Source organism: Argentina silus, assembly GCF_951799395.1.
Source record: "Argentina silus genome assembly, chromosome: 10".
Taxonomy (NCBI): Eukaryota; Metazoa; Chordata; class Actinopteri; order Argentiniformes; family Argentinidae; genus Argentina; species Argentina silus.
This window is the reverse complement of record NC_139664.1, coordinates 12,305,815-12,325,118: the sequence shown is the minus strand read 5'-3', so window position 1 is coordinate 12,325,118 and position 19,304 is coordinate 12,305,815. Positions and strand designations below refer to the sequence as shown.

The 19,304-nt window shown below is 42.4% G+C and overlaps 1 protein-coding gene across 2 annotated transcripts; it reads right to left on the bottom strand.

The window, feature by feature from the left end:
• Nucleotides 1-429: 429 nt before the first annotated feature.
• On the bottom strand, nucleotides 430-19,252 carry ano10a (anoctamin 10a). Of its 2 annotated transcripts, none has more exons than XM_083679378.1 (14): nucleotides 19,192-19,252; nucleotides 18,666-18,860; nucleotides 17,785-17,943; nucleotides 17,423-17,620; nucleotides 17,060-17,194; nucleotides 16,253-16,372; nucleotides 15,554-16,123; nucleotides 15,336-15,391; nucleotides 15,159-15,233; nucleotides 14,864-15,046; nucleotides 13,571-13,762; nucleotides 13,225-13,353; nucleotides 6,166-6,282; nucleotides 430-1,642 (listed from the first exon to the last, which is right to left on the bottom strand). In XM_083679378.1, the coding sequence occupies exons 3-14, from the start codon at nucleotides 17,921-17,923 to the stop codon at nucleotides 1,601-1,603; spliced, it is 1,956 nt and encodes a 651-aa protein (XP_083535504.1). In that variant the 5' UTR covers nucleotides 17,924-17,943; nucleotides 18,666-18,860; nucleotides 19,192-19,252; the 3' UTR covers nucleotides 430-1,600. The 2 variants fall into 2 exon arrangements, with proteins under 2 accessions (XP_083535504.1, XP_083535505.1); XM_083679379.1 differs by having other exon boundaries at nucleotides 17,785-17,940.
• Between the last annotated feature and the right edge of the window lie 52 nt (nucleotides 19,253-19,304).

The following is a 19,304-nucleotide window of genomic DNA, read 5'->3' as shown; positions in this document are numbered from 1 at the left end:
AGCCAGTTATAGAGCCTTTGCATGCATATCCATACCCTGTCTGCTTCACTGTACCAACTCACTGGAGGACTACATCTTATATCCTACTTGACCTGTGTAGGGAGAAAATACCAACTTCCAATAGGTGTCTCAATCAGTATTACCAGTAATAAGAGTAGTTTGTAGCTCTTACATTACTCATGTAGCATATGAGGTGCCTACTGTATAGAAAAAACATGAATATCATAATCACACAATATGGTGAGAAGTGCCTGTGTTTGGGTATCTGGACCGATAGTATTAAGAGCTGAAGTTCTCCATCATCTCCCATGTAAAATAAATGATCAAAAAATGACAAAGAGGACAGAGAGCAGGTTACAGTGATAACATGGTAATACAGAGGTCAGAACATTGAAGACTAGAAGACACAAGAAGACAGTGACACATTAGTCAGCTTAACACCTTGTAAAGGTTTATTTGAGGGAAGGGATGATGTGTCCTCTTGGTTTCAACAATGCTGTTCTAACCCACTTGGATACACTTGGTGATATTGCAAGCAATTGTGTATAATAGGCCTTACGAGTTTTGGTAGACCCCAGGCAGAGGTCAGTCCGCCAGTGATAATAGGATATAAAACAAAGTTATTGATAGCATCTCATCAAGGCACTGCTCCCACTATGGGGTGTTTTAAGAGTGCAACGTCTTAGTATAGGTGAATAACTTTGAAATAAATTCCACTCAAGCATAATGTATGTGCCAGTCAAGTTCTTGATTGACAAAAAAAACAAAGTTTGTTTTGTTTTAGTAGCAGAGGGTGAGGATTGTTTGGTTATCATATCATATCACTCATATCACTGGATTAGGTCATACTCTGGTCGTACCATGCAAATACTAGTGTTTCACCAATTTATTTAATGCTAGAGGAGTGCATCATTCTTCCAGACAAGATCCTGAGACATTTACCAGTGCTTAAAGTCTCCGATTTGAAAAGCAATCATATTCAGATAGCCATCTTCGATACTGAAATGTAACCCCACCCAAAAGTGACTTTAGTTGCAGATAATAAGAAAATATTATGTAGAAGAATCAGACAGTATTTTTGAAAAGTTATTGACGTATCATTAAGCTTGCGGTTGTTGGAATACTGTGTGGGTACCATTACTCTAGGTCCCGTAACTCACACCAATTCAACAGTATCAGTGTGCTATACCCTCAACAGTAATGCTTCATCATACATTCTATACACCAATTAATCTGAACATACATTTGGTTTGTAGTTATGCATTTACAGCAGTGCTTTAGAGAGGATGTCACACAGAATTCTTCTGTTGTCTTCATTATGTTCTCAACTTAATGACATAATGCTATAAGGTATTCTGCAGGCAGTGAAGTACACTCTCACACAAAAATCTGCAAAACAATTAACTGTAATTCCTATTCACCAAGGCTATATGTAAAACCAGGTTTAACAACCGTTTATCAAAAAAAAAAAAAACACTTGTTTGATAATACGCATACATAAGTATTATTCTAACAGAGGTGGTGGTGTGTAAACAGTCCTATAACCATCGCATACTTGTTTTTTTAGAATCTGGGGTGGGGTCGTCCTCGCCTCTCATCCTCACTTATCAGCTTCAGGGACACCCGTGGCCTCCAGCATTTTCTGAAACAGAAACAACAACATGTGATGAATATCTCCTATATGTCTCCTATGAGAAAGGCACATAGAATATACAGTACCTGTAGTTACTGGTAATGTAATACAAATTGATAACATCTCCCCTTAGTGTTGGAGGAGGTTGAAGTTGACCAGAGAGAGAACAAAATGATTGATGATGGAATCTGTAAGTGAATAAGCTCCTGAAAGAAATCTAACATTGTGGAATAACAGAAGTGAACTGCAAAAAGTGTAAGTATAGTAAATTACTGTTAGATAAAAAGAAAATACTCAGAGCTCTCCCTTTCCCTCTCTCTCTCTCTCGATCGAAATGACATTAAGTCTCACAAGGAGTGGAAACAAGAGCTTCAAAACAGCATTACAGTACATCTTAAAATTACAGAGGATCTGGAACCCTTAACAAGACCTGGAGATTTTCAACCAGATTTAGTTATTTTTAAATATAAGACTTTTCTACATCACAGACCTTCATCCCCACACTCTAATCTAGGCTGAGTTACATTTAATCAATTAATTCCACAGCCTCCAGCACATCAGAGCAATGTGCTGGGTTCAAATGTGTTACGTGCAATTAACGTTTCAATCCAAAAGACAGATCAATGGGGGAGTTTTGCTGATGGGAGTCTTTTTATTCATAGCCGATTCCACAGGGGGAGGCCAGGGTTAAATGCATATGGTTCCGCACAGGAATTGACAATGGCCTATCCTACTCAACACCCAGATCACTGGAATAGAACACAGCTGCTGTCTATTTCTTCTGGAGAGGGTGGCAGGATGTTGTTTGCTCTTGCTTTGACTCGAAGAGGTTGTCCAGCCCGCATAATCTGCATGTGTTGTTACAATCTCTATAGCTACAGTACAAAAAGAAACACAAACACTGAAACTACCAGCGAGGATCTTCATACGCTTCATAACAAGTGCATGAAAAATTGAACTCCTTTTGTTCAGATAGACCTGTTCAATTGCTGACTTCCTGCCAAGAGCAATAGACACACATCTCTGGAGGGAGCTTTCACACCAATGGTTATAAATGATGCCAACTACTTATCTGAAAGAGAACAGGAGAGGGGGAAGCAGGGGGCAGGACAGAGAGACAATGGACAGCCACAGTAACACATTTCTAACACACTGTACAGCACATAGCCCTAACAACAACATCTCTCCCTGCAGTGAGGGCTTAATTGGGACAAATGCACTGGTTTTCCAGGAGGCACAGTATGCATTCTGAGCTAATTGCCTGGACATGTTAGTATTGATCATGTGAGAGGAGGCTGAAGCCGAGGCTTTTAAAAGCTTATGTCATCACCAGCAGAGAGACCTCTCACAGAGTAATCCAACTTTGAGGTTGTTGCCTATACTGTATAGCACTACTCATCCAAGCCAAGTTCACTACCTCTCACGACCAGCCACTGTACAATACATAGATATATATTAACTACCCCTCACAACAATGTCCCATTTCCTTCATATCCTCTCTTTCTCTGGGCTTTGGGCCTGAACTTCCTTGGACTCTCAGAGAGGCTCCATTTATCCCTGTCAGGTCTGTGTCCTGACTCCTGCTGACGCTGCTCTTCAACATGGCCCACTGAGCTGCAGGGAACAAGATCACCCTTCAAACTCACCCTCACACAAAACTTGACAATGTGTTTTCCTTCAACACTTAACCTCAACACTGGCAGGGGCCACGTATGATAAGCTGACACATACTACTATACTATACTCCTTCTAAAAGGACATAGAAGGGCAATTCTTCGACAAACTAATATCACTCATCACATTTTCAATGGTCTCTTCTGGGCTGGAGTATGTCTCAGTGCGGACCTGAGCTGTCTCTGGGGTAAGAGGAGGACACAGCAGTCACTCAGGGCATTGTGGAAGACGACTCAGACGACTCACCCGTCACCCTCCTGTGACAAGACGCGCCACGTCTTTAAGTGCAGGCGCACTTAAAGACACACACTCACAGACATCCCTCTATTATGCAAGTTGTTGATGTTCATGTTGACATCTGGTGGAACGGCTTCCAATTCGCCAATGTTCTCTAAAAAGATCAGTATGTCTACTTTTAGGTTTGCAACTGATTCATTGAGTCAGTACTAGGGAAATAACCCTGACCCTAAAGGGGTCTCTGGACATTGTATCTGCGTAATCTGCTGTCACACATAAAACCAGATGCAGTCCGCAGTTGGAGATCAGATAGAGACCTGTGCCACATCAATTTTCTATGGTGATTGAAGACGGTAGGATAAGGGACTTATCAGTCTGGAAACCAAGCTCAGCAAAGCTTGGGTTCTGTATCTGAGATATCACACCTTCCCTGTGCTACAGTATCTGGAAGGGAACATGTCAAACAAGCCTGTTTGCTGTCAAGCCCTGATGCTCTTTGTAGTGGCAGGCTCTTGTTGTCCCAGGCTAAATAAGGCCAGGCTCCTCAAACACAGCTGTGAGCTGAGAGGACACTCTGCAAATAGAATCTCAAAACAAAATGGATCTATGCTGTTTTCTAATGAGAACCTTGAGCCTTCAGAGCAGCTGTCAAATTACCTCTTTACAAAGAAAACTAACGGTTCAAATGCAACAGTGAGATAGGATATCACTTTGTACACAGTTGTTCAACGCATGTTCTTCTACCTCGCACCATGGACACCATGCACATACTGTACACTAGTGAGATCTTCTGGCCTGGACAGAGGGGTCTCTGGTTTAATAAGTACATTATGTAGATCTACAGGGCAGGCCATTCTGGAGAGTGTGTGTCACCTCTGGGAGAGGGGGCAGTCTGGTGGCCAGCCAGAGAGCACTGTTGATAGGGGATTTCCAATGACCAAGCACCTGCTCTATTCAGCTGCACATTCCCTGCGTGCCAAAGGGACTTTTCCCTGCCATGGGCCATGGCTCCTGGCTGCTCCTGCTCCCCTCTGGCTGCTGAACCGGTGGAAAAACGCTGGCTGGATTGATTTGGCCAGATGCAGGGCTGGCTTGAGTGGCATAGCAAGATGGCCCCCCCTCACACCTGACCCCAGACTCCAGTGGAAAAAAGAAGCTCTCTTTACCGGCTCCCCTTGCATCATGAGGTGCCTGTTTGACACAGCACCTCTGGGTTGACTGAACGGTCTTTCAACTCCTGTCACTCTTCTGGGTGAGACCATTAGTAATATTGAGAAAGAGCCAAGGTGGAGGGGGATTAATTTCTCAATGATATTTAACCTGATGAAGCAAAGGTCATGTCAGCTTATCGTTATTTTTATTCACCAAGATGGCCACAAGATGGTTTTAAATGGGTTAAGATGATGGAGATGATTAGAGCAAGATTCATTTAGCAAACAAGTCCGGGTAACTGTGTGTGGTATTGAGAGGTAAATAGACAAATGGCAAAACCTATGACACAGTTTCACAAGGCATTAGCAAAGTGCTCAACAAACCAAGCATTATTTGGGGATTACATTAGGTAAGACAACATTAACAAGATAATCTATATTCTGAAGAAAAACACATGGCATCATTAGGTATTATATGTGACGCTTGCAAAACATACCAGCCAAACTCACAAACTGAAAAAGAGGTCAGAGCCAAAGCAACTTACCGACCATGGGCCTGGCTCTGCACAAACCAAGAAATCAAGAGAGTTGAACAATCGCTGGACAAAAAAGCAACTGAAATACCAATCAATGTGAAGTATTTCATGACCCCGCCCTTCTGCTGAGAGAAATGATAGCCACGCTAATTACACAAGCACTCAGCCGTCAGCCTCAATCTAGTAAATGGCTACAGAGCCAAGCAAGCTAATGCTCAACACAGTCATATCAATACTATTAACGTAAGACCCATCATTTATCTTACCAGAGTGGTCTGGGAAATAGATTGAGGGCCTGAATACAGAACATGAAGCCATTATAGAGACATGTGTTTGCATCCTTCTTCTTCAACCTTTGAAAAAGCCTTTTGTGCATATACAGTATGTTTTCAGGCTATATCCCAGAGCACACCGTGTGTGTGTGTGTATGTGTGTGTGTGTGTGTGTGTGTGTGTGTGTGTGTGTGTGTGACCTACTTCTGAGCTGCATGCAAGGTGATACACATCTGCCAAAATAGCAGAGCCTCATTAACACAATACAATATGCAAAGGCACACACACTCGGCCGCACGCATGCACGCACACACGCACACACACGCACACACTCAGCCTCTGTTAGCTAAACAAGCACCAGAACCAGCACCGTGAACAAACTTCTCCATGGATCATTAGTCGATCATGCCTGGATGGTAATCCTGATGACTGTTTCATAGACTGTGTGAACCAAATCAGCAGTGCAGCTAATGCAATTTAAACCAAGGTTACCCAGCTATAAGTATGTGGCTTTCCATGAAGTCTATCGCTTGTGGTGTCTTCAATTAAGCTTCCCAGCCTCAAGAGTAGGCCTGTTCTCTATGTCTATGGCAAGCACCTGTTATTCAATACACATGCAGTCACAGACACACTGGAGGGAATTAATAACATCTCAGACTTACCCTTTTCTTCAGAGCTTCTAACGATTCAAACTCCAGCTTGGACAGCTTGTTCTGGATGTGTTTGGGAACGTCTGGGATCACAAACATCAGGATGAACTTGAAGGCCAGGAGCAGGTGCTACAACAGGGAGTTAATAGGAAGTGTAAGACTACCATAGTGCACTGGGTTTCTATACAACATCTCTCATAACACAAATGAACCCTGTGATGATATTGGAGTCAATTCTGCAGTATAAGGTAAAGGTAGGCCTAATTACACTCACCCTCTTGTTATCTGAGAAGGTTTGATATAAAACCATAAAATGTGAATTGTACAAGAGCCATGTCACCATCAGCCACACCTTAAGCATGGTTGAACTGAGAAACACACAAAAATATAAAGATAGCTTCTCCTACAATCTGCTTGCCTGTCCGTTGAACCGAATGAACAGAGGCAATGTAATTAACACAAACAAAAACAAACAGCTACCACCATGACATTAGCCAGAAGAACCCTTCCCAGAACCATGCTAGTAAGAAACAGCTGAATATCAAACACAACCACATTTTCACATGAAATCTAAATATCAGTTCTTCTGAGTATGAATAGTTCAGAGAGAGAGCTGTGCTACAACACAGAGTACTTCCTCCACCCTGTGTCATGGTGATTGGGAGAGACAGGGGAGCAGAAGGCTGTGGGCTGGGGTGGCTCGGAGTACACCTGCTATCTCCACAGCCCCCAGGTGAGGTGAGGTGAGGTGAGGAGAGTTAAGGGAGAGGTAGCAACAACACACTCTCAGACTGGCACCCACAAATACCCACACTAAGAGTTCCATGTTGAACACACTCACACACACAGAGGAGACCGCACCAAAAATCCACATTTAACTGTCTAATATTTCCCAAAACAAACATTATCAGCTTGAATTAAAGCAAATGTACTGCAGAGGTCTGTAGCTGGAGGAATGCCAGGAGTCACTGCACCGCACTTCATCAGTATGTGCCACTACTGCCAATATACATTTGATTTAGACACTCCTTTCATCCGAGTAAAAGGCTTCATACATGTTAGGCATGACAAATGCTGTTGACTGAAGGTAGATCAAAAGACATAGATTACAGGCTTTGGAATAGTATTTTTCCTATGATATATATACCTCAGTCACTGTAGATGCTTTCGGCTAGTTGACAAAGGCTTCAAAGGATTGAGTGGTGCGTGGCCCTTTCTCTCTTTAAAGTGGCAGTAAAAACAGGAGACGGAGTAATACTTAAACCCAATAGTGGTAGCCAGGTGTGCCAGCTGTGCCAGTTGTGCATTGCTAATGGAGCTTAGCATTTTGTCATCACCAGAAACTGGTTCACCCCAACCTCTCTGGGCTAGACGGAGCACTTTGGATAGCCAGCCTCTGAGACTGTGCTACAGTACGTGAGTACTTAACCAACTCTGTGGTTTCTGACAATAACAACTGCAACACGCCCACAGGCATAGATTTGAATAGAGGTTAAGGGAGATCTGGCTATGGAGACACCAGACTAAGAGCAGTCTTCAGTCAGCATTAACTGGTAAATGTGACCTAGGCATTAGAAAGTACAGAGTGTTAAAACGAGAGAGAGTCCTGGCTTCAGCACTGAGGTTGTCACATTGATTGAAAAGCAACAATAAAAAACGCCTTTTAGCTGATTGCTAATGCTATCTGAAAAATATTTTTATTTCTCTGCATTGAGGAGACACAAGGTTGGCACGAGAAATACACTGAATGAAATGTTTTTTTATTGTTCAAAAGGGTACATCATTCCCTTTTTCAACTCAAGGCCAAACTCAGAACATCAAACTCACATTCAGTTTTATGGTGTGATATTTCAAAAGGTACAGTGTTCAAGCATGAAGACCTGACAACATTTGTGCCAGTCATTCTTGCTCAGTATTCACCCCATGTACTGTAGCAGTCGCCATAACTGCACTACATTGTTAATTGCAAATTAGCATTTCAATCCACCTAGATTCCAATTGATCGGGAGTATTTTCTATCATTTCATCTGTAAAGCTGCATGAACTGAATTTCTAATTCAAACTTTAGCCTGAAACCCATCCATTTGTGGTGTGCCATTAATAAATTCACAAGTTAATGACACATGGCTATCTATAAACAGCTAATAGTAGAGTGAGAAGGACACATATAACCTCATACTGTAACAAGGCTGGCAACAGATAAGCACCAGCCGTACCCCTTATTAGAAAGTACAATATAGAGAGATTATCATGAGAGTTTAGCCTTTAATTCAGGAGGCAGCACATCTCGAAAATGAGAATGAAATGTATCGATCTCTTTAGGCAGCTCCCTAGTCCCATGTACTGTATTGTTTCTCAAGACTCATTCATCAAAGGATCAGATAAATAAGCTAGCTTGGCTGCACCGAGAAGTGTGAGACTAATTGACACCTGTGATGGGTTGTGAGATTCACATTTGGGGAGAGAAATGGGGTGTTTATGACAAGCTGAGGGAGAGAGGAGCCCCCAGGACAGATTCAGCACGGTAGCTTCAGTGGCACCAGACTGGAGCCGTAGTACAGTAGTAGACTAGCGAACAGGACTACAAAGGCTTGGCATCGGGCTGCCAGTCAGCAGGGGTGCTTGGCTTCATAAAGTTATACACTGTAATAAAACACAGTGGGCTGTCTATTGTGCCTGAGCCAATGCATAGATGAAGCTAGCACAGGATAGGAAAGATAAATAAAAGCAGGACTGAAACCATGGCAAGGCAAGCAGACATTCATTTGTTCTGTAAGAAAATAAATAAATAAATATAAAAAAATAAAAAATAAAATAAAAAAGGTTCTGGAGTTTACAACACAGACTACATCATAGTGGTTTAGAAGGACAATGGCTGATTTCCCTAGGGCCAAACAGGAACCGGGAGACAGAGAGTTGTTATGAGCAAAACAAATAATGCCAGCTGTATTCTATCAGGCAGTGTTATCGTCACATCAATAGAAGAGCTGGCTTTTAAATAACACAGACCCATGGAGATGGCCATGAGACGGAAGCATTCAGAGCCTGCTCTGTCCTCCCCATACAGTACATTTGAAAACATAAGACTCTGTTGTAGTAGTAATAACTTCCTGGTAATGGAACACAACAGTGAATAGTAACCCTCTTAACAGAGAAGGCTGAAAAATATAGAGAACAAAAAAATGCATCGACTGCTTTAGAAAACTCAGAAATCCTTAATTTATTCCCACGGTCATAGAGTACAGCAGTGGTGTGTCACATACGGTGGCCATCATCACACACAATGGCTCTACTCCCCATCACCTCTGCAGCAGTACAACTTTGTATTCATATCATATAAACCATAAATCACATCTCCCCCTTCTAGTCTCCTTTGTGTCAATCTGTGCTCTGAATAAATCAACCAGATAAAATAGGGCTGACTCACTGACTGAGTGGCGTCCTCTTCCTAGCATCCTTCATGCATCCTCCAGGTTATTAGCATGTCGTCTGAACGACAGGACAAACTGTGTCTGAAAGCTGTCACTTTATCTCTGGTGTATCTATCATCATCATCATCACCTCAACAAGAACTGAGCGTGTAGTCAACAGACAAGGAGAGCTAGGGTGACAGTCTGTCCTTTGTAACAGTTCAAGGCAGAGTTCAAGACAGATACATATAGTAGCCTATATGAAAAGGCTTCATTCAAGCAGCGACGTAAAAATCCTGAGACTGAATGCTTGTACCATGATCTTCCACTAAAAGAAGTATGGTGAAGGAATTAGGCTGGTACACAAAGTGCCAACACTGTCTCTGCCTCGGGCAAGGAAAGGTCTGCTGGATTCTAATCTGATTATCTGAAAACCACCTCAATGGGATGGCTGTCTGATTTGCGACTGAAAATAACCTTGGAGAAAGTGACAAAACAAAGACTGTTGACATGGAAGTCTGAGCTTTTCCACTTTGCATTAAACCTCTGAAAGTTTCTTATTCCTATGAAGTTCTCAGTGAGTGTGTGAATAGAATAGAAAAAAAACAGAAATTAATCAAACCCATGCAGGCCCAAGCATGACTTCTCCTTTTTGCATAAAAGAGTATATCATCATTCCACTTCAATGATTTGAGTTGTATCATTGTCGATGAGTGCAGTCTCATATCTGGTGGGCACTTTGACTGGGATCGGTGCTTCAAGAGGCTGGGGTTAGAGTGACTGACTGATCAAGTGTTTCAATTACTCCTGATCCCACAACTTCTCTGTTCTGTCTCTGTGGCTACCTTGTTGCCTGGTTACTGCTCTGTGAAGCATGCCATGCCATGTCCAGTAATTACCAAGGTATCATGGGCTGAACAATGAGCTGTGTCTCAGCCCCAGAGAAATAACAGCCAGCATGAGAGACAGTGAGCAAGAGGGAACTCGTCCAGATTTTCGATGATGATACAAGCAGCCCATGGCTACAGTATATACACAAAGTTCTGTAAGATAATAACAACAAACAGTATGAGGCATTTAAGTGGGAGGCCATTTATATTGGCCACAAAGGCAATATCAACACCATGAAACCAAAACCAGCTCTACTGTCAAGTTAGTAGTAAAGTAGCACAAAATAAACTGGATGTGGGCTGTATTATCAACAGTATGATGGTCCCACAGTATAATGGTGGGGCCACACTGTTTCACAGACTTGTGGTCCCTGGCCCCATTCTGCCAGGGCCATCCTAACATCAGAGACAGGAGTTATAATATTAATATCATAACAGCCACGGATGTCTGGTCCTCTGAGGAAAAATAAGGTGTTGTTTTGAAGCCAAGGGCTCCTCTCCTCTTCCTCTCTGTATTCTTGAGCTCCACTGAATGGGTCTAATGGCCACATCCTGTCTGCTTTCTTTAGCTGGCTGTGTTCCGTACAGTGTGTCTGCCACCAGCTGTTTCAACTCCAGGAAGCAGTTTATTATGAGGTATGACAGCCCATGTAACATACTGGGTGACATGAATGACGTATGATGCCGATTTCCAATAAATATATTCACAGCCTTCGTCACAGTTTATCATGTGGATCAGCATTTTATGAATATTTCTCAACCGTTTATCCCAGATGTTCTGTGGTGATCATGTAGATATTGTATGCATAAACAATGCATCCAAAGCATCAGTGTGTGTTGAGGCTCCTGCATGCTGAGCAGCACCCTGGTTCTCACTCTCGCCTTTCGGTCTTGGACTGATCTGGCAGACACCGATAGCACTACAGGAAATGTGCTGGATGGCAGCAGTGTGAAACGTGCTTGGGTATACAATCAGCTAGTGAGCTAGGTTCATCTCCTACCCTTCCCTGCTGCCTTTTCCCCTCTTTTTTTCTCTGTTTCTCTTTCTTTATCCCTTTATCTCTCTCGTCTACATCCCTCTTATCTCCTTCCCTTGCTATCTTTTTTACACACACACACACACACACACACACACACACACACACACACACACACCACACACACACACACACACACACAACACACAACACACACACACACACAACACACACACACACACACACACAACACACACACACACACACACACACACACACACACACACTCCAGAGTGGTAATACCCATGACTGGGGTAGTGTGTGGTAACCTGTTATATGCTGTGAGGTGGGCAGGCAGACAGACAGAGAGAGAGAGAGGAAGCCCTGATCAGTGCTGTTCTCTGCTCGCCAGTGCAGCTATTCTACCGTTGACCCACTCAAATGAGAGGGCAAGGAATTACAACACCTAACCAGCGAAGTGTTGGAGCTGCAACTGATTCTCACGAGGTGATGAGGTCAAATCCCTGATGTTGCACAGTGCAATGTAGGCTGCTTAATCCACATCAATAACCTGTGCCAACTGCCTACTGTAGGGTTTTCATACATAAAGAGTATTTGGGAGAACAAGCTCTGTCGTCTGTCTGTATGCAAAAATGATATTCAGTCAAACATGCACCAAATAAATATGACCTAGTTTCAACTCAGTAAAAGCTATATGGTATCAATGCAAGTGGAGAACTAGAGATGCACAATATAACGTCCTCTAAGGACCCTGTTACCACAGCAGAAAAATAAAAGGTGTCTCAAAGACATATTATAATGAATACACCACCTCTCCTCTTGCTTTAATCCCCCCCCCTTTTTTTTTTCCTCATTGTTATTTAGAGAATTTTTCTCGAGGCGAGACAAAAGGCGCACGCTGAGACCATTGTGAGATGGGCTCTCAATGCTGATGCTAACAGACAGGGACAGGAGTTGTTCTGGGGTGGAACACTGGTTTATCCACACAGATCTCCCCTAACTGAGGCCTTCCCCTCTGTTCTCTCCACTGCCTCTGCTGCTGCTGCTGCTGCTGCTGCACAAAACGACACAGTGGAGGAGACAAGACTTACAGCCAGAGCATTAACACTGGCATCACACACTCTTAGCATGTCTACAGAGATCTCACTATGACTCTCTGGCGCCATCTGCTGAGCAGCCTGGTTAACTTCCACTTAAAAGTGAGGACAGAGAAGACCAGGTAACCTCAATACCCGGCCACTTTATTAGGTACACCTTGCTAGTACTGGGTTGGACCCCATTTTGTAGCTCATCTGCTTCAAGGTTCGATGTGTTGTGCATTCAGAGATGGTCTTCTGCATACCTTGGTTGTAACGAGTGGTTATTTGAGTTACTGTTGCCTTTCTATCATCTCGAACCAGTCTGGCCATTCTCCTCTGACTTCTGGCATCAACAAGGCATTTTCGCCCAGAGAACTGCCGCTCACTGAATATTTTCTCTTCTCTTCTCTGTAAACCCTAGAGATGGTTGTTTGTGAAAATCCCAGTAGATCAGCAGTTTCTGAAATACTCAGACCAGCCTGTCTGGCACCAACAACCATGCCACGTTCAAAGTAACTTAAATCACCTTTCTTCTCCATTCTGATGCTCGGTTTCAGATGCTCGGTTCAGCAGGTCATCTTGACCATGTCTACATGCCTAAATGCATTGAGTTGCTGCCATGTGATTGGCTGATTTGATATTTACATTACCGAGCAGTTGAACAGGTGTACCTAAGTGTAAGGGCAGGTCTTACCTCAATAGCCACCACCCACAGGATGAGCTGTGCCTCAGACTCCGGGACATACGCCTTCACTTGAGGAGACATGCCAATCAAGGCACAGTTGGTCACTACAGCAATGACACTCATGGTCTCAAAAGCAAGCTGAAAAAAAAAAATGTTGCATGTGGAAATTTCCCATTTATGGTCAATTTGTTCGAAAACGTATTGCTTTAGTTTATTTAACTTTTGTTTTTGCTGAAATTAAATAAACTGAATTGTCGTGAATTATAGAGTTATTTGACACAATTGATCTCTGAACTAAGATGATCTCCACAAATCTAAATGGCTAAGAGAATAGAGAGCTGGATTCCTGGCTTACCTGCCAGACTCCTATATTGGCTGCAGGGTCTAAGAACGGCCGTTTGAACACGTGACACATCTTATAGGCGTCAGAGTAGACCTCTGTGACGTTGTTGACCACAACCAGCATGGCCGCCAGGGGGTAGACACAGGAGAACAGGCTGACATAGCCAAACAGCAGGAACAGCTCCAGGTAGTCATCAAACGTTCCCTAGGAGACACATGGACGATAGAACACCATCACTCTGCAGGCACTAGACACCCTGTATATGGCTTTGTAAACAATAACCACCCTGAAGGGGTGATATACAGTGCCTTCGGAAAGTATTCAGACCCCTTCACTTTTTCCATTTTCCATTTTGTTGTGTTATAGACTCAATTTAAAATCGATTAAATTAAAAAGAATTTGCCATCAATCCACAGATACCCCAGAATGACAAAGCGAAAACACGTTTTTTGAAATTTCTGTAAATTTATTAAAATTGAAATACAGAAATACCTCATAAGTATTCAGACCCTTTGCTATGACACACTGCTGAGTTGGTAGTGGCATCCTAATCTACACAGTGTGTAATTGATTCCTATGGTACCAGAGACTATAAAAACAAAACATATTCATTCTGAAATCACATGAAATATTATCCTTGCACTCAAATGGACTCAATTCAACTTGTTGAAGACATTTTAACATTGAGCTAATTTTAAGTGTGTCATAGCAAAGGGTCTGAATACTCATGAGATATTTCTGTATTTAAATTTTAATAAATATGCTAACATTTCTAAAAACGTGTTTTTCGCTTTGTCATTATGGGGTATTGCGTGTTTAAATTGAGTCTATAACACAACAAAATGTGGAAAAAGTGAAGGGGATAAAAAAAGTGAAAGTCTGAATACTTTCTGAAGGCACTGTAGATATAAAGATATATTATATATTTGCTCATCCCTAGGTGCTGCTATGGTAATAAAACAAGACAGTGGTGATAAATTATGAGGAATGTAGTCGATTGAATCTCTGTTATCATATGCATTCCTGTTGTAGGCTACTGTTACATACATGATGTTGAATTCGCTAAATGCACGGAAATAAGAGCCAAATTTACTGAATCAACTAATGAGAAAAAAATTAACCAACACATTTTTTTGATCGACTGACAGCCTTAATATATTCAGATCATGCTAGCTTTACATTGCTTTTGAATGGATGAATTCTAAAAGCCCTTATTCTGCTGGTTGAATAAACCACCTTTGAAAACAGCTTAGACCGTTTTATGGTCAAAGTTCTCCATTGTGAGTACCAAGCCTTTCAACTCACCAGATAGGTACTCATGTCAGCCTCCAGCTTGACCTGCTCTGTGAGAGGAAGCTCCTTGTCCCCTATGGTCTTGCTCAACCTCTTATGCATCTTCTTGTTGCGTCTCCTCTGAAGCCAGTAGGGCAGGAAAGCCTCCATGATTTGGTTCAGGATCTGGGAGGTTATCAACAGGGTGGCCAGACTCTGAAATATAAAAATAAAAGCATTGGTGATATTACGGGTACAAGTGCCTTCAGCTGTCCCTGTCTGGAATTATGAATCACCTGCTCCAGCAGCACAAAGGCTGGTGACCCACCTGTCTGAGAAGAGCCATGTCTTGCATCACAAAGGCAATGTAGAACAGAGAGGCGAAACAGTTGAAGAAGTTGAACTAGGGAAAGAAGAGACAGAAAATAATTCCCAGAAGGACTGCTGCATTTAACATGGCATGAATTTACAATAGAAACATTAACCAACTTTATTTCAGACTTACCACCAATACTTTAAGGACCAGGTGATTTTGATATGTTGATTCAAGTCTGTGATTTTCTAAAGCAAAAAGAAATGTTTCACTTGCTTGTCTCAATGCAGTATATAAGGGCCTGATAGCACTCATAAATCGAATCAACAACAATCAATCCAGTCAGCAAGACAAACTCCAGTCGTCCGTCCGCACACACCCACCACTCTACTGCAGTGAACAGCACTCACCCCACTCTGTGAGGAACTCTGCAGCGTAACGGTACAACAGGTTCATGATCTCTATGACCACAGCGTAGATAATACTGGGGACGAACACCAGCAATCCCGTCCAGAAGGTGGGTTCTTGATCATGGGCAATCAGCATAGAGCCCTCAAAGGCAAAGTAGATCATCATTACATACAGGGACAGGTACAGGCACAGCAGCACGAAGGGTACAGATACTAGATAGATCCGGAGCTGCCGCTTAGTGTTGGGATAGAGGGGCTCCTCTCTGCCTGTGACAGGGTTGAACCCCAGCTTGCCGTGGAAGCCTGACCGCGGCTCCTCGAAGGCCTTCTTCCTGCTCAGCGTGCCCCAGCCGTAGGCCAGCGAGGCGCTACAGCGCTTCCACACCTCCAGGATCACTGTGCACCACACAAGGTTGAACCCAGCAAACACTGTATACTTGTCATAGTCCTCCCAGTCAAACAGGTAGTATGGGATCCCTATGAGGGCCATGGGTATCAGGGCAAAGGTGAAATACTCCAGGAAGCCAAAGTAGAGCGCCAGACCCTCGCCAAAGTAGTGCCTGATGTCATCTAGACCACACAGAATGTGAGGGAAATCACAAGGAAGATTAAATGGTGTCTCAAGGGTGCTTTGAATGGTTCTTCTTCTTATATATGATGTTAGGGAAGACATTTCAAAGTATAGTTAATGCAGCTTACCAAGAGGCTGGAAGGACAGCTTGACCTTTTTATACCAAGAAAAGGAAAGCCTCTTGAGTTCCTCCTTTTCATGGAGAGGGAAAACTTGGACAAGAATCCTCTTGGATTGCATTCTGCGTACTGAGATGGAATGAAAATAAACAATTCACATTTTTTCAGTCTCCTCACCATATCTATAATACGATAATGTCTCTATTTGATAAAGATAAAGCAAAATAAGCTAGTCTCTAATTTATAGGTTTTCTGCTTTTGGTGAGGAGTAATTACGCTTGTTAAGTTGTTGTGGTGCTAAAACTGTCTGAGAACATTGGTTACTTGAGAGCAACGAAAACAGCAGTGTTGTTTTTCCATTGAGTTTTAACAGTCAACTTTCCTCTAACAATACAAAAAGCTTCATTTTCTAAAACAATAACTTACAGACAATGGTCAGGACCCTCTGATATATAATGTGGCATTGTATTGTTTAAATGCATTGCAATGGAAAACATTATCACTTAATCTGCTATTTACTGAATACATTATTGCTAAACCATTTCATACAGTACAATCCTATACAATTTGACAAGCTAATAAAGATATTGTATAGCATCCTATCAGCTCAGAAAGTGCATTGAGTCCTTATCTCATATTTGAATAATCCCCCACATTTGCATATTTATTGCTCTTATTGCACACACTGATGAGGAGACAGTGTGAATGCATATACAGACATACAGTCCAGTATGACTGTGCATGTTTAAATGAGATAGTGGCTGTGTACCCTGTACTGCAGAGTAGCTGAGATCATGAGGTCCATGGGGTACTTACTGATCGACTTTCCTGGATAGAGTTTCATTTTAGGATATCCGGGCACATGGCTCTCATCTTTGGCTCTCAGTGTGTCAAGCTCATGTTTTATGATGTATTGACACTCTGCCGTGCTAAGAAAGCCATCTCCTTCACCTACGTATGCATGGACAGCCAAGGAGCACACAGATGATAGTCAGAGGACAGTGTTACAACCCAGAAATAACAAAAGGACAGTCTGTACACTAGGATATTTTTACATTATCAAAGATATTTCAAATACATATATATATATATATACACGTTATAAACAGGTCAACTGAAGGCTAGAACAAAGTGTGCCTACATTCATACGTACTGTACTACTGTAAACTTGTATATTACCCTTGAAGTCTTTGAAGTTGTGCTTGTTGGCACATGTGAAACCTCGCATTGACCCATCATTGAACTCCTTGAACAGGCCCACATCCTCAGCTCCGTTTAGTAGCCTCTCCCAAGAGGCTCCTACGATGAGCACATTAGGGTTCTCCTTCTCATAGCCCTGACCACCCGGAGCGGGCTGGTCCACCAACAACTCAGCCCCTTCCAAAACAAAGGCAACAGGTCGAAGTCAGATAGGAGTACATCAGCATACTGTATACAGAAAAACAAAACAACACAATCACCAGTGGACAATCATGTATTTAGGTTAGTGGCTGCACGCCTCTGTTTCCAACACTAGGAAGCTACTGTATACTCTACTGTACCTCCATTTTGCTGCTTGTCTTTTATCCTGCTTAGTAACCATGTGATGGCTTCCTCTTTGGTGTCCTGAACCAACTCGATGACCACCAGAGGGGCAAATGTTGAGCCATCACTGTCAGAGACTGACAACCCTTTTTGCATTTTCCCCTCTCCCTGTGCTGCTTAGAGAGGGAAGAGATATGGTCCCAATGAATTAAACATTACTCCTCCTACAGAGACCAAGCAACAGTAAAAGAGAGGCAAGGATCATATTTGTTGGTCAGTTTTAAAGTTTAGGATCCCAGGAGTCAGGACACAACTATGAGACAAGTCAGGGTTTTATTTCTACTGTATGCCTAGCAGTTATGGATCTATTTTACTCCATAAAACATAATTTGCTGCACATTCAAATTTTGCTCTAGATAATCAAACTATTTAGAACCATATGCAAATAGATTGAGAGTACTGTAACATTTATAATAACTTTCTTTAATAAGATTTTTAGAAACTGTCCATATTCATGTACCTTTATCAAGTGAATACACAGTTTTAAATGTTAATATCCAATTGGGAAAATAAAAGTGCATAGTGTATAGACTGCCCTTACTGGGTTAGATTTGAAAATAGCACATTAAATAAGTGACAGTAGAGTAAGAAGTTGTGGCCAAAAGTACACGCTTACAAGCAACTAATGTCTTGGCCCTACAGATTGCTAGTGTGTGATAAAAAAAGAAATCTGATCAGCTGTTTGCTCGAGGCTTACAGTGTAGGCCCACCCTACTGTCTGATAGTGACAGCTGAAGCTGTCAGAGGGCCGGTCCTGTGTTACGCACTTTTCGTGGCAACATACAAGTTAACTCCTGACTGCCTTACTGTAAAAAAACATTTTAGAGGCTCTACTCACCACTTCTACCTCTGTGGCAGGATAGGTTTCGATCTCTCAGGGGTAGCCTAACACTGGTACCGAGTGACAACAAATGTTTCGACTCTTGATTAGGAGTAGAATACGGTAGTTGCTAGACTTCTCTCTCCACGTCACTGACAGGCAGGCGCAGCAGACTTCAGTCCGCAGCAGTAATCACACCCACAAATGTATGTGCTGTGTGCATAGGGATAATTGACTTACAAGATTTAAAATGTCATCTAAAATGCATGACATTTCTCAACATTATGGGATAGCAAGTTCACATGTAGAAAGCTTTGCATTTGATTAATCTTTTCTTACCATAAAATAACAACATTACATTGGCAATAGTGAAATCAGAACAAGTAGGAACAGATTAAATACCCCCAGGGGTAATATCAATACGTTCTCTGTTGGGGAGGTTGTACAGTATGCAGGTAGCCAGAAAGAGAACGGCAATCTAGCGTTGACTCCCATATGATATTAATTTCATAAATGCTGTAAAAGAATAATTAGGTTTATTTACCAGAGCCCATTTGGGGAGTGTTGGAGTGTAGTTTGACTTCCGCAATGTGTTCACGTTGGCGGCGTCAGTGGAAAGTCGGGTTCTTGGAGTGATGTCACATTTTGTGGATCATG